Source organism: Cyclopterus lumpus, chromosome 16 (genome assembly GCF_009769545.1).
Source record: "Cyclopterus lumpus isolate fCycLum1 chromosome 16, fCycLum1.pri, whole genome shotgun sequence".
NCBI classification, from domain to species: Eukaryota; Metazoa; Chordata; class Actinopteri; order Perciformes; family Cyclopteridae; genus Cyclopterus; species Cyclopterus lumpus.
This window is the reverse complement of record NC_046981.1, coordinates 8,303,754-8,319,185: the sequence shown is the minus strand read 5'-3', so window position 1 is coordinate 8,319,185 and position 15,432 is coordinate 8,303,754. Positions and strand designations below refer to the sequence as shown.

The 15,432-nt window shown below is 43.8% G+C and overlaps 1 protein-coding gene across 1 annotated transcript in view; it reads right to left on the bottom strand.

Moving 5' to 3' along the window:
• Nucleotides 1-2,096: 2,096 nt before the first annotated feature.
• Nucleotides 2,097-15,432, bottom strand: part of nphs1 (NPHS1 adhesion molecule, nephrin) — a 37,700-nt gene continuing 24,364 nt past the window's right edge. The window contains exons 16-30 of the mRNA XM_034554039.1: nt 15,148-15,288; nt 14,434-14,574; nt 12,864-12,985; nt 12,118-12,277; nt 11,807-11,963; nt 10,764-10,915; nt 7,739-7,850; nt 7,331-7,512; nt 7,141-7,191; nt 6,690-6,812; nt 6,108-6,156; nt 5,618-5,750; nt 4,545-4,623; nt 4,166-4,332; nt 2,097-2,246 (exon numbers count right to left, since the gene is read on the bottom strand). Of these exons, the coding sequence (XP_034409930.1) occupies nt 2,166-2,246; nt 4,166-4,332; nt 4,545-4,623; nt 5,618-5,750; nt 6,108-6,156; nt 6,690-6,812; nt 7,141-7,191; nt 7,331-7,512; nt 7,739-7,850; nt 10,764-10,915; nt 11,807-11,963; nt 12,118-12,277; nt 12,864-12,985; nt 14,434-14,574; nt 15,148-15,288 (1,850 nt within the window). The 3' untranslated portion in view covers nt 2,097-2,165. The remainder of the gene's footprint in view (nt 2,247-4,165; nt 4,333-4,544; nt 4,624-5,617; nt 5,751-6,107; nt 6,157-6,689; nt 6,813-7,140; nt 7,192-7,330; nt 7,513-7,738; nt 7,851-10,763; nt 10,916-11,806; nt 11,964-12,117; nt 12,278-12,863; nt 12,986-14,433; nt 14,575-15,147; nt 15,289-15,432) is intronic.

Sequence of the window (15,432 nt, the reverse complement as noted above, 5' to 3'; positions counted from 1 at the left end):
CTGCAGTTTAGCAGATTACCGTTCATGCCTGAGCCAAAATGATGCATCGTGAACAGGCTTTGGAATGAACACTGCAGTCATCTTGACGGGAACCTAAACAATTGTTCCTTAATGAGACAAGCACACCTTGACAGCTCACGATGGAGAAGAGCCAGGGAACACAGCTCTGTGAAACATTGAGATTTGTCTCCAGGCCATCGAGGAAGCAGAATATTGTAGGTTGTACACATGTATGGACAACAACAACAACAACCTCACCAGGATGTAAATATCAACCCTCTCAGTAAATATTTCCCGTGTATTTTCACAGTAACAACACAAAGAAAGAGTGACGTTTGAAGGTTGCTTCAGCTCAAGAACGAGCCATGAGGCAGACCCCATCCATCTTCATCAAAAAGGACATTTCTACTGAGGAACAATACATTATATATATGTATATTAATATGTATGTCTCATTGGAGACTGTGTCTCATGTGTTGCCTGTGCGTTTCTGTGTGTTGTGTGTGTACTCATGAGACTGATGTGACGAATTGTGTTTGAGGGAAAAGCAGAAGCTGGAAGCAGAACTAGGATGCATGCTCAACGGCTGTGTGTACAGATGTACGCTCAGTCACTATTTGCGTAATTTACAAGGCAGTGAGAACCTGAAAGAGCCACAGAAACTTTGAGGAAGTTTTTGATCTCTGCACAGCGAACACTAAAAAGCTAAGTTACACAAATACCCAGAGCACTCGAACGTTGTTATTGTCATACAGGAAGACGCCATCTATGTTTTCTTGTGTTCTGTAGGTTCTCTGACTGCCATGGCAGCAGCAGTCTGCCTTAAAAAAAATATTTTAAGCTATATATGCACACATAAGAGACAACGATGGCTGTGCAAGTAACATCTTTTTCAATCTCTTCTCAAAACATGCATTTGCTTTCAGCCACGCTCGCAGCATGGTTCCATGGATACAAAATATCTCAATAACAATTAGATAGATTGCCAGGAAAGTTGTGACCTTTCACCTTGCATTAGATTAGATTTTATAATTAGTTGATTTTGTTCTTGTGTAAAGGAACTTTGGTTTTGTATAGTTTTCTATAAATACAAATACTAATTATTGGAAACTGCAGGCTGTGGTGTGACATGGCACAATGGACTGTTTTTCTTTTAACTACAATTAAAAAAGTACAGGAAATCAAATGAAGAGGAGAGTACATTTCTTTGCAGCAGTAGCCACAGTAGCAGCTCAGCCTAACCCTCTCTTTTTTTAACTGTCCACTTTCAGTGAGACAAATTCCCTGCACGCTCTCTCTCTCTCCCTCTCTGATACTGTGAGTTGAACTTAAATCCAAGAGAAAATAGGATTAGAGTCTGGCCCTAGATATGGCTTTACCTCCTGAAGACCTAACCATGCTAAATACCACTCAGTACAATCCCATTGCAGGGATTCCCATGGGCTAACTGTGAAATGCTTTGTATCAGAGCAGGGGGGGCGGCCGGCCCACTGTTGTCAGGTTCTCATCTGGATACATGTTTTAAACATGTTGACATTGGATGGGTCAAAAAGGATGCAGTCTGATTGGGTGACACTGTGTGCTGCTTTTGCCCCAGTGCCACTGTGAGGGGCTGGCCTTCTCCAGGCGGAAAAACAGCTTTGTCAGTCCATTTTTGTCTCTAACTGACTGATTCATGTCTACCTGCAGGCCAAAGAAAACTAAGAACGAGGTTGAAGGGGAAAGAACAAAGCGAGGTCCAGGGAGTACGATTACAGAAGGAGAATGAAATAAGCATGGTGGCTGTTAAAAGAAAAAGCACATACAGTAGCATTTCGACTCAAATCTATATATACACAGTATACATTTTTAAAATCTTTCGGGCCATTGTAATTTGCTTCTGTTCAGCTTCTTCGGTTTTCCATACTTTACTGTCGGTCAACTTAGTCTGAGGAATGTAAACAATATACACAGAAGAACTGAGAGTGAAATACTGTATTATATGACATTTTACATCAAGTGTTCCAGCTCCATTCTACAAATGTGACGTGTACATTCAATGTGACTTGTGAGATACAATTCAAAAGGTTTCGTATTAAATATCTGCCCCACAACACTGTACTCAATGGCTACCGTTGAATCATAAGCCCTGTCATAGTGTATTTGTCTGCTCTGACCTTCTCATTCTAGACTAATTCGCCTCGTAGTTCAAAGGGAAGATCAGAATCTCTCCGCGGTTGTTGAACATCCCTCACTCTCTCCGCTGCCTGCTGAGAGACAGATTGCATCTCAGTTACCATTACTTACGTGATAAAGCTACAACATACACACACACACACACACACACACACACACACACACACACACACACACATATATATACATATACACATATATATATATATACATACATACATACATACATACATACATACATACATACATACATACATACATACATACATACATACATACATACATACATACATACATACAGTGCATCCGGAAAGTATTCACAGCGCTTCACTTTTTCCACATTTTGTTATGTTACAGCCTTATTCCAAAATGGATTAAATTCATTATTTTCCTCAACATTCTACACACAACAACCCATAATCCATCAATCCATCCATTATCACCCGCTTATCCGGGGTCGGGTCGCGGTGGCAGCAGGTTCAGCAGGCCGACCCAGGCTTCCCTCTCACCCGCAACACTTTCCAGCTCATTCTGGGGGATCCCGAGGCGTTCCAAGGCCAGCCGGGAGATATAATCCCTCCAGCGTGTCCTCGGTCTTCCCCGGGGCCTCCTACCAGTTGGACGTGCCCGGAAAACCTCTAATGGGAGGCGTCCAGGAGGCATCCTGACTAGATGCCCGAACCACCTCAGCTGACTCCTTTCGACACGAAGGAGCAGCGACTCGACTCCAAGCTCCCCCCTGATGTCCGAGCTCCTTACCCTATCTCTAAGGCTGAGCCCGGCCACCCTACGGAGGAAGCTCATTTCGGCCGCTTGTATCCGAGATCTCGTTCTTTCGGTCACAACCCAGAGTTCGTGACCATAGGTGAGGGTTGGAACGTAGACCGACCAGTAAATGGAGAGCTTTGCCTTCCGGCTCAGCTCCCTCTTCACCAAGACGGACCGGTACAGCGCCTGTTTTACTGCTGCAGCCGCACCGATCCGCCTGTCGATCTCCCGCACCACCTTACCCTCACTCGTGAACAAGACCCCGAGATACTTGAACTCCTTCGCTTGGGGTAGGCAGTTTTCCCCCACCTGGAGGGAGCAATCCGCCGGTTTCCGGCAGAGCACCATGGCCTCAGATTTGGAGGTGCTAACTCTCTCTATAAGTATTCACAGCCTTTGCTCAATACTTTGTTGAAGCACCTTTGGCAGCAATTACAGCCTCAAGTCTTCTTGGGTATGATTCCACAAGCTCGGCACACCTATTTCTGGGCAGTTTCTCCCATTCTTCTTTGCAGAACCTCTCAAGTTCCATCAGGTTGGATGGGCAGCGTCGGTGCACAGTCATTTTCAGATCTCTCCAGAGATGTTCAATCGGGTTCAAGTCAGGGCTCTGGCTGGGCCACTCAAGGACATTCACAGTTGTCCCGAAGCCACTCCTGTTGGAAGATGAACCGTCGCCCCAGTCTGAGGTCCAGAGCGCTTTGGAGCATGTTTTCATCCAGGATGTCTCTGTACATTGCTGCATTCATCTTTCCTGACTAGTCTCACAGTTCCTCCTGCTGAAAAACATCCCCACAGCATGATGCTGCCACCACCACCATCACTGTAGGGATGGTATTGGCCAGGTGATGAGCAGTGCCTGGTTTCCTCCAGACATGACGCTTGGCATTCAGGCCAAAGAGTTCAATCTTTGTTTCATCTGACCAGAGAATTTTGTTTTCTCATGGTCTGAGAGTCCTTCAGGTGCCTTTTTACTGAGGAGTGGCTTCCGTCTGGCCACTCTGTCATTATGGGTTGTTGTGTGTAGAATGTTGAGGAAAATAATTAATTTAATCCATTTTGGAATAAGGCTGTAACAACAAAATGTGGAAAAAGTGAAGCGCTGTGAATACTTTCCGGATGCACTGTATATATACACACACACAATCTTCAACTAAATTGTGATATCATCAAATATAAATAATTCATAAAATAGGAGTTATCATCTTTTTGTTTGACAGACCTGATGGTAGGTTGGTAGTCTCCACTCGTTCCCTTGATGAGGCAATCTGTGGTCAAACAAGGTCGAAGAGGATGGAAGAGGGGAAGCCAGGATGTCCTGGTAGGGACGCCCGTCTCTCACGTCTTCATACAGATGGCTGTGAGGGTCCACATGGAGGTGGGTGACACCTTGAAGAGTGTATGGAAAAGCATACGCAAAACATGAATAATTGCTAGTGGCTAACAATAAGAGAAATCCGAAAATAATCCCAAACTTTTTGCCACAAGTTGAAAACAACAACAACAACTGATTCAGCTCCGATTGGCTGGGACTGCAATACGCTTTGGAAATTAGCTGTTGACTGTTGCCTTGTTTACTCTGAGGTATATTTGTGTCTCACCGAGCTGACGCGTTTCCTCAGGGATTTGATTGAGAGGCGGAACATAGTCACCGGTGGGGTAATAATAACGGGAACTTTCCTGAAATCAACAAAACAGAGGAAATAGCATCAGATTAGCTTTGACCTTTAGTAACTTCAGGTAAATGCCAAAGCCATATGTGTTAGCATCAGTGCAGAGGGGGTTGAAGGGAATTCTTGCAGGGCCCGTTCACCCACATTGTATTATCACTAGCCTCTAGAGAGAGAGAGAGAGAGAGAGAGACAGAGAGAGAGAGAGAGAGACACACAGAGAGAGCGAGAGAGAGAGAGAGAGAGATTGAGAGAGAGAGAGAGATAGAGAGAGAGAGAGGCCAAACAGAGATGAATAAACTTGCTGTGAACTCTTTTAATTAGAACTACTGAAAAAGACAGACGATATAGTTCCTATGAAAATAGTTGCCAGTGTAATCTTATTATGATTTATGGACTGAGATGTTGCTATTTTCAATATGTTGATGACCACCTTATATTAGGGTGCAGGCAGAAATCTCTAGGTCAAAAATGTTAAAGATGATTTGTATTCAATGCCAGATATCACAACAGGGAGAAGGGAAATTATGCTTTTTGTTAATTTAGCCAAACCAACGCTTACTGCTATGTACTATATTCAATTAGGGGAAAGATAAAGCCTTCCTCTGTGGGGATTTGAGGTTTCATTATAGCACAAGGCTATCCATTGTCTTCTACCTCGCTCAACAGTTTTCTTCAAGGTTCAAATCCTTGTTGGCCTTTTTAAAGTACAAAATGATAATTTCTCTGAGATCGATGCACATTTTGAATGCTAATTGTGAGGTATTGATTTGTGTTCCATCTCTATGCACAGCTAACGGTTCCATTAATTTATCTATCCATTTTCCCTTTTATGGCTGAATTCTCCACTTCCTCCTCCGTCAGATCCCATCACCCCCTGTCTAACCTCTTTCCTCCCCTCATCTGTTTACTCAGCCCCTCTGGTTCTCTGCATATTTTCTCAACGGTTCTTTTGTCTTTGTCTCATCCCTCTTTCCCTTCTTCCTCCTCTCTTCCGATCGTACCGCTGCATAGCTCTCGTAGACATGGCTGTCTGTCTCGGATCCAGAGTCGACGAGGAGGGTGCGCTGGGCTGCAGCGTTGATCTTTTCTCTGCTCTCATACGTGTTGGAGTTGCTTACAGTTGACTGACTGGACCTGCATGGGAACATCTGATTGTGTCATTACTTGTTACTTGTCTTGATTTATTTATAATTTGTGTATCTCCTATATAAACTACCAGAGATACAAAACACTCAGCTCACATAGCAACTTCTTTGCTGCATGCGTTCATTTCTCAATAACAGTGTTTCATGTGGCACATGAAACAGGTTTATTGAAGGATTGTGGTGCACGTTTGATGACACTAATATGGATAGATATTGACACAGGCTTGTTGTTTTGCGTGCCTGGCAGTTTTAGGAGCTGGGTCAGCTAAAAGACAAGATCTTTGACTTCTTAAAGTGGATTGGATGTGTGTCTCTTTATTACTTCTACTGAAGGGCCTTAACTTACCCCCCCTGCTCACTCTTCCTTCCACCCAACACACTGTCTCCTCTCCCCCCTGCAGGGAGAACAGAAGCAGGAGGAAAGAGGCTTAGTGTTAGGAAATTAGAACTTGAAGAGAAGAGCATCATCTCATAAGCACTGAAATTGATCGGAGCAAAAAAAAGGGCCAGAGAGTGAGAGTGAGAAATATATGTAAAAACCAGAGGGCAGAGGGAGGTGAGGAATGAAAAATAAAAGATAGAGACGGAGAACCTGACAGTTAGACTGCAGAGCAAATAGAAAGAGACAGAAGGAGAGATGGAGAGAGGACATAACGCTAGCAAATGAGATAAAAGATATGGACACAACGCAGAAGTGACAGCTTTGAAGGATGAATGTGGCAGGAGGCAGAAGCTCAGACAATAAGCAGAAGAAGAGGAGACAGGATAGACAGATAGAAAGAGAGACATGGAGAGATGAGAAGAGAGTGAGAGGCTGAGCTGACAATTGCATCATGGTACTGGAGTAATCTCTTTAGAGCTATGTTGAGGAATAGGGACATGGAGGAAATACTTTCACATCGGTGTACAAAAAGATCATTACGGTTACCTGTCTGGCCTCGCCTCTTTTTCCACCTCAATCCAAAGAAGCAACCCAGTGAATTAAATGCCAGCAGGACTCCAAACACCACTGTGAACACGACTGTCAAATAGGCTGGCAGTCCCCTTGGACCTAGTTTGACAACATTAGAAACATTATCCCAACATCTAACAGTGAAAGTTAAAAGAGAAGTAATATATACATTTTGGAGGGATAACAATGGCTGAGAAAGGCCCAATCCCACTATCAATTGTTTGTATTGATTAAAGACTATCAGAGGGGAAATGGTATGGGTGGGCGCCATGACAACTGCTATTCTCGTAGAGCAAACATTACCAGCCTTGGAGCTGCATACATTAACATGGCAAATTTTTAGCAAAAATGAAGCTAGCTGCTGTGCAAACAGCCATTTCCAACTGCCCATAGGAGCTTTTGCTGGTAGTTGTGATGAAGGACTTACTCTGTGAGACTGAGTCATCATCTGTTAGGACTTCCCCTAGGTCTGGCCTCTCTGGAGAGAACGAGAGGGAATAACAGAAACGTACATGCCACACTTCTGTACAATGCACTTATGCTCATTTATTATAGATTATCAGATGGTTGTACAGTACAGTCCTTTCAGAGTCAAACTAGGGTTACTCTCAACTGACCCTTGGTGGTGATGGTCAGTACTGCATTGTTGTCAGCATAGACGCTCTCTCCCATTGCATTGAGGGCATTGACTGAGAGGTTGTAGGTGGTGACTGGCTGCAGCCCAGTGACAGTGAAAGTTGTTGCGCTGGGAGGAAACACGTCCATGTACAGGAAACTGGCTGACTTATCCCAACGGTATCTGTCAACCAAAAGGCACTGTCAAGTACAATTATATTATCATGCAAGAATGTCATTTTAACCATCACTCTGACTGGCGGCTGTGGCTCAGGATATGAATTGATTCATCCATTAGTCAGAAGATCTGCGGTTCGATCTCCGGTCCAGTCCGCATATCGAAGTGTCCTAGGGCAAGAAAGGTGCTATATCAATGCAAACCCATGTACAATCCTTCCGAGACATCTCACCTGACACGAAATCTTTGCCACAGACCACCATTGAAGCCGGGGACCCAATCCAGAGTGACTGAGTCGTGGGAGACGGCGAGTTGGCGAAACAATGAAGGAGGATCTGGGTGATCTGAGAGGGGAAAGGAAATGAGAAATGTGGGAAAAAACTTTGTGAGAATACTGAAGAGCAGAAACCCTTCGCTCGACAGGCGGCTATTTGAAAAGGCTTTAGGTGCTGAGTGTGTCATGAGATAGTCAAGTGATTATATCTGCAGACTCTGAAATAACACCTGAGGCCCTGCCGGCCCACAGGAGCGTGCCTCTCCTACGGCCTCTCTGCTTTTGAAGCAGTTATAAATAGACACATTGATATTACTAAAAGAGCGTGCAGAGCTGATGCATTCTTGATTGAAATAGAAGAGGAAGAAACATGTTTTGAGATATTCTCACATTTCCCATTGGTTATATTCATGTTTGAAAACACAATTATTCTTATTATTAGAACTGTGTATCAGAAGGACCAGTGATAACGGTTTAGCTGAGAGCAAAATGTTGGATTTATGGGTGGAATTATACATATTTTGCAAATATTATGCAAAGAATCTAGTGAAGAAAATTGATAATAATGTCTAATGAGAAATAACACAACAAAAAGATGAAGACAGATAATCGTCACACTCCAAACTTGTCTGAAAACCTCTGTTTTAACATTATATCTCTTCTTGACACAGTTTATTCTATAGAACGTATCTTTGACAGCACCAGGTTTGCTTTTCCTAACAGTGTTTTTTCTTAAGGTTGTGCCATGTTGTATGAATGATTAGGGAACATGGGCAGATGGCTGATCTATCTCAGAACAAAGTGCCTGATTTGTCCAATTTATTTGACCGAAGTCATGCAATGAAGCCTCTTGATTATTATCAATATTGTGAATACAGATCAAAGGAGGCTAACCAGGCCTTCAGTCAGGCACTGCTTCAGTGAAGGGAAAGTGGATTATTTTGCATTTGGAGCATGGAGAAAAAGAAGGGTGGTGTTGAGGGCAGAGGGAGAGATAATCAAGGAGAGAAGGAGGAGAGATAGTTGAGCAGCAACGTAAGAAGGGGATGCTACTCGTCTCTGGCTCCAGGCTGCAGCCCAGTTTGCCAAGTAAATAATTCCCACTATCAGCTCTACTCATAAGATTCCTGGGCAGAGGTCAGCCTTATTTGGATTTTGTCTCCTTCAAATCCAAAAAAGCACCATGATGAAAAAAAAAAGAAAGCCTCTCTCTTTCTCTTGAGTTTCAGAATGGTAAGGAGGCATATGCAATCTGTTATCACTGCGTCAGATTAATTATGAATATTCACAGCACAAACAAAGTGACTGGGGAAAAACAGGGGGCAATATTGGATTATATGTTATGGTTTTCATAGTAAACAGTAAATGTGTCCCAATGATGGCTGTGGGCCTTCGCTGAGAGCAGGACTGTGTTGTTAATGGCGCTGGTGCAAAGATACAACTGGTAGCTTGAAGGCAGAAAAGTCTGCGCATGCCGGCAGAGCAAAGCGTATCAATGCAGCATTATCTGAGGAGGGAAGTACTGCTCTGGGCGAAATGATAAGGTAGAGATAGAGGAATGAAGTAAGTTCCTTAAAGGGCTGACACTCAGGAGCAACAGCTCTCTCCAGTTTACTGAATTCTACATTTTCAACGCCCCCCCCCCCCCCCCCCCCACTATTGTAATGTTGCTGGAAAAAGCTGATAAACCTTGGACAATGCAGCACAGCCAAATTAGAACCAAAGGAATAGTTTGTGCTCCATTGCCAACTACGTGATGTGCATAATCCCCACTGCCGTGTGCTCTATCCACTGACTGATCATTCGCCGTTCATTTAAAGATGCATCAGGCCATTTCTGACCACTACGGGGCAGAAAGAGAGGCCTGCAAACCATTACTAACAACATCTACACTATCCAACATGCGCTCCTCTCGTAGCTCTGGTTTACTCCGTGAACTATATATGTGTCTTCTCATCACTAGGCGCTTGACTTTCTTCACAATGAACTAACCTCTCTGCCATTTGATGATGTGTCAGTAGCGTGCACTTTGCTAGTTTGATGGTAAGAGCTTTTTTTGTTTTTAGTGTGTGATGATGAAAACGTGGTGAAAAATGAGAATGCCAGTGTTTTATTTGTACATGTAGAAACATGGCGACCAGCTCAGTGAAGACGAGTATGTAAATAAAAAAGGCTCATTCTAAGGTAACAAAAACACAATGATCCTTATTTCCAGGTGATTTATACACTTAGGAACACATACTTATTAATATTATCCCAATTTTTCTAACAGAACCCCTGAAATGCTAGACATTGTTCCATTGACCATATAGTCTATGTGCAGGCCAGATCACCAAAACAAAAAGTGGCTAAAAGCAGCTGAAGCTTTGTAGAAACACGGAGCGGGGTGTTAATGTCAGGATCTGTGTGTCGTGTTTCCTGTTTTATTTTGAAGACCCCGTCTCTAGTGTCCTCTGTTCCACTGCACTTCCTGTCCCTGTGATTGTCTGCCATGTCCCTGATTGTTTCCTCCTGTGTCTAATCACCTGCACCAGCCCTGTGTATTTAAACCCTGTTTGTGTCATTCCCCTTTGTCGGTTTGTCTGGTTATGATCACTATAGAGCACGTGTGTGAGGCTGGCTCTTGTGATTCTTGTGCTTGGAATTATTCTTCGAGTGAGCAATAAAGTTGCCTTTTTCAAGTTGTCGGCGTTTGGGTTCAGTTCCTGTGGCTACACATGACAGTTAATCCTCAGTGGCTTGGCATGACCACTCTACACCACAGAGAGTCATTTGATTCAATTGCAATTTAAAACTAAATTAAATTTCATTGCTGTCTATAGAGAACTATATGAGAACATTCTCTCTCATCTGAAGCTAAATGAACCATTCAAAGACCTATTGAATCATCCAATAAAAAGTTGACGCATCAGAGGTGCATGGTTTCAACCCAGAGACACACACCCGTACACACAGAAACCATAGAGATACAAAGATGAAGTACTTGTGCTGACGAGCTGGATGTCTAGCGTGTCTTCCCCAAGTGAGTTGCGAGCAGTGCAGCTGAAGATGGCGTAGTCCAGAGCTGCACTCACATTTACAACTCTGACTGTGCTGGTGTGGAAGGAGCCCTCCCTCACGGTCCACTCCTCATACCTGCAGCACGTATGTACACAAACACACACCCACAGCAAGAAAGAGATCAATCCTGAGCATGCAGACAGCAGGGATCATGATGTCCTGCGGATTGCACTAAGTCCCCCAATTTCACACATCAAAGAAGCATTAAACAGGTATTTGCACAGCGACAAGCGAGGTATGAAATGCAATACATCTGGATTCTGTGGTAAAATAGCAATAAGTAGCAAAACAATTATTATATTAGTAGAAAACCTGATCTAGTTGTGAGGATTCGTGAATACTGGATGTAACCAAATGCTTGACAGTAGCACCGAAATTAATATGAGGGCTGCAGGGATGCATTTTTGTAGGACAACCCTGGAAGTTAGCATCTCACTGGTTATCCTAAAAAAAAAGATTTGGGATAATTACAGAAAATAAGCTCTCTAGCAAACACGTTTTGTTCAGCAAGATAATCTTCACAAATGAAAATCACTGAAATATTTTTCGAAGCGTCAATTCAATCTGCAGAAGTAAAAAGCTGATGTTAGGCTATAACATTGTCACAACAAGGCTGTAAAAGAGGCCCCGTTGGCATGACACCAGTCTCATTTAATCTCACTTGTTACAAACCGCCTATTTTCTGATATTAAAAGCTTCAAAATTCACGAGAAGCACATTTACTTAAATATTTTTTTCGATAGAACAAAACCCTAAAATCTCTTTAGCCTGCGCTATAACCACAGACCTTATTTCAGGCATGGAACCAAATCTAATAACACCATTGACCTCGAGATGATGGAACTGGAAGTGCAATAATGACGACTCGATTTTGGGGTTTTAGGGACACATTCCTGCAGCACTCTATTGTGAAAAAGATATAACGAAATAAACAAATAACAAATAACATAATGCATATTCTTTGACCTGGGGTTTGCAAAGTCCATGCGTAAACCTTTTTTTTCCCAAGAGAAGTCGACACGAGGAATGCCTTGTGCCCGGCACACTACCTCAGCTGTAGAAGTCCCATCCCCTCTACTTGCTACCTTCCTCCACTGGGTTCCTTTCTGAAGCTCTGGTTTGACTTCACAAGACAGAATGGGCATGGAGGTTATTTATGCATAAACCACAATACACAAGTAAATGTTTTGTTGATAAGAACACAAACATGTGCATGTATCTCTCCATGTGTATGTTTTGTTCCCTTCTGATACTGAGAATAAATACGACAAACTTACATTGCACCACCAGCTGCACATCTACAGTGGCAGGGGATGCTATGCCATTATTGGCTGTGCACTGGTAAAAACCAGCATGAGCCCGAGTAACATCATGGATCGTCAGAAGGCCATATTTGTCTTCCTGGGTCTCCTGTTCCATCTCCACCTCCTCTTCTCCCTGTGGAAGACAAAGTGAGGGGGGATTAACGGCCGACAGCAGCTCTCCCTCACAACACACTCCCTTCCTCCTGGGTGAGGGCTTGAGTAGGGGGGCTATGCGAGAGCAAGGCAAGCAGGTAGACAGTGAGGGAGAGTGGACTAGGAAACCATCGGGGCTTGAAGAGGGGATGGAGGGGCGTTGGGGGAGAGAGGACAGAGACAGATAATGCCAAGGGTTGGAGAGCTTCGGGGAAAGAGAAAAGGAGGGGCTGTGCAGGTTGAAAGCGGGACACACAGTACTGCCAGGGGGGTGGGTTAGACCGGAGAGGGCATCAGTAGATACAGAGACCACGCCACATTGACGAATGTGCCCTTTAGTCATGCAGCAGTAATGAAAGCTATTTTTCTGGATTTGGGCTGTGTGTGGAGCAGGAAGAGGTGGGGTGGAAAGATAGTTAGAGCCAGTGAAATATGGTGCATCTGTGCATTTAGAAAGGCCCGTGATAAACAGTAGGAACAGATACAATAACAGAAAGCAAGCCAGATAAAGGAAAGATCATTCAGGGGATGACTGTGTTTCTCAGTATATGTATCCAAACGCTCACCAGCCATTTCCAGGAGAACATGCCAGATATAATGGGGTTGGCATCTGCCACACATATCAGGTCTGCTGTTTCCCCCAGGTTCACGACCACGGGGTCTTTCTCTGCCTTAACACTGGCAGCATCTGAGAGTGAGAAAAAAAGCACAAGGCTAAGGCAGGACCAAAGGTTAAAATGCCAACTCGGGACAACTCATTTGCTAAACCATTAAACAGGCATGCTGCTTTGCTATAATTACTCTGACACCTTTTTTGCCTTGGAACTTGTTCATAACCCCGTCTTATTGGCCTCTGTGTTTCACACAATGCCATTGACCTCTCAATATGTTGGGGGATAACAGATGCTTCTGCAACCAAACTGAGAATTGGTCATTTGACCCAGAAGGCCCTCCACTGAATGCACAGCCCCATAAGGACAATGACAGACTGCCCAGGTCCCCTTTCTTCATTAAGTCCTGTCTCCTTCCTGATTGCATAACTCCTCTTCTTGTCAATATTCGCCTCTAACTCACAAGCGTTCTACTTCCCATGGGTGCAGTGTACTTGCAACAATAAGGCCATTAGTGCCCACTTGTCGAAACTTATGTTCACATTTGAAGAACAGTGGTGGGAACCACTAGAGAGACGCAAACCTCTGGGTTGGTGAGATCCACCGATGTCGGCCTGCTAACCGAGACCGACATTGTAAAGTGGGCTACACCGCCACCCATAAAAGCTACTACAATCCTCCATACATAATGAATATCTACAACTGTCAAGCCCAGTCGGATCAGGATGGCAGAATCCATTAGGCTTGTACCATGGGCTCTGGTGGAGCACGCAGACCTACATTTCCAACCCTTCCATTATTAAATCATCAGTATCAGGGCAGAAGGCCTGGAGCTCGAGGCTGGGCCTGGGGCAGCAGTGGAGACGTAAGGCCTAATGAATGTGGCATGTTTGTTGGGTAGTGGCTGAAAGTCAATGCTGATACAGTATGTGTGTCAGTGTGTGTGGATGAACAGAAAGTTCTGAAATTTGGCAGCTTTAGACAATTTCAAAAACATGTATGAAGCCAACAAATAAATCCAATGCACAAAATGAGTAATGATATGCAACAAAGAAACTGCTCATTCTCTGTAAAGGTAGAAGGCCATTCAACAGAAATAAATGAAGTGGTTCACTTATGATTGACAGCGCCTAAAGGTAAGGAAAAAAGAGTTATAAATCATGAATGGATGGAAGTAAAATAATGGATTTTATCTCATTTTCTATTTTGTTCATTTTTCCTCTAGTATGTGCTTTGGGGTCTTTGAATGAATCCACAGGAATTATAAATAATTCAACTTGCTTTTAAAAGTAACTCTAATTGATTATTAAAGCACATGGAAAACAATGCAGTCACGGTGCGGCTGCCACCTATCTCATCTTTAATAAATAATCTACAGGTATGGGTATCCAAATTCTTACATGTAGTAAAAACTTTGAATGATTACTTTTTTTTTTTCACCATCCCGTAGAACACTGCCTTCAACATAAAATACAAAAACACTCTGAACATGTGTGTGGCCACAAAGATGCATGTAGGTCCTTACACTGAACGTCCAGCATGATGGAGATTTGGTTGACACCCTCGTCATTTGTACACTTGATTTTGTAAACTCCGGCATCTTTCCTCGTCACATTCTTGATCACAAGTGAATTCTCATCTGGCCAGTCGTAGCGCAGATTCCCCTCTTTCCAAAAACAATGGGAAAAAACACACATACACACACACACACACACAGAAACACACATGCAAAACAACGGTAAATTAGGCATTCATTACACGCTCATCAGCTGTGTGTCTGCTGGCCACTGGTCTCTAAGTGACATCTAATCCTGCATTATTGATTGGCCTGGCTGGATTCCCACATCAAGCCAACAATAGGCTGCGTGAGAGACACCTCCTGCACCACGGCAGTCAAAATGTAATAGGTAGGTTTAGATACAGTCATATTATGGTGGGGGCTGCGTATGATGGAGCTAACAGAGTGAACAGAGAAGGAGCGTGGGTGCAGCAGGGCCCTGATGACACTGGCCTGGAGGAGAAGCCAGGTTTAGAACCGTTGTGTTGTATTCAGGGAGACAGCAAACCTCATTTAGACTGCATACATTAGAGCCATAATGAGAATCACATTTGGCAGGGTCCCATGCTGGCTAACCTGCCATGTTTTATTCAGACCCTGAATGGCAGAGCTGAGTGCTTACTTGCTGGCTCAGCTCAACTAGGACCTGGTTTATAGAGCCATCACACAGCCCTGGATCACCTTTGACCAGCTTCTCCCTGTGGCGCAGCCACATGCAGGAGACCTCCTCTGGGTTAGCTGAGACCAGCAGTGGGATGGTTGCCATGTCATCCTCCACCACCTGGACCTGCGCGGGCTGCTGTGGGCTGAACTCTGGTGGGTCTGACACAGAAACAGCAAGCAAATTCAGCTACAATAAGTTGGATTTACTCCAAAAATACATGTGCAGAGGCATAAATACGAAACTCGGGCACACAGAATGACAAGAACCAGCCAGAGAGAATACAAAAGACAGACAAAACATGT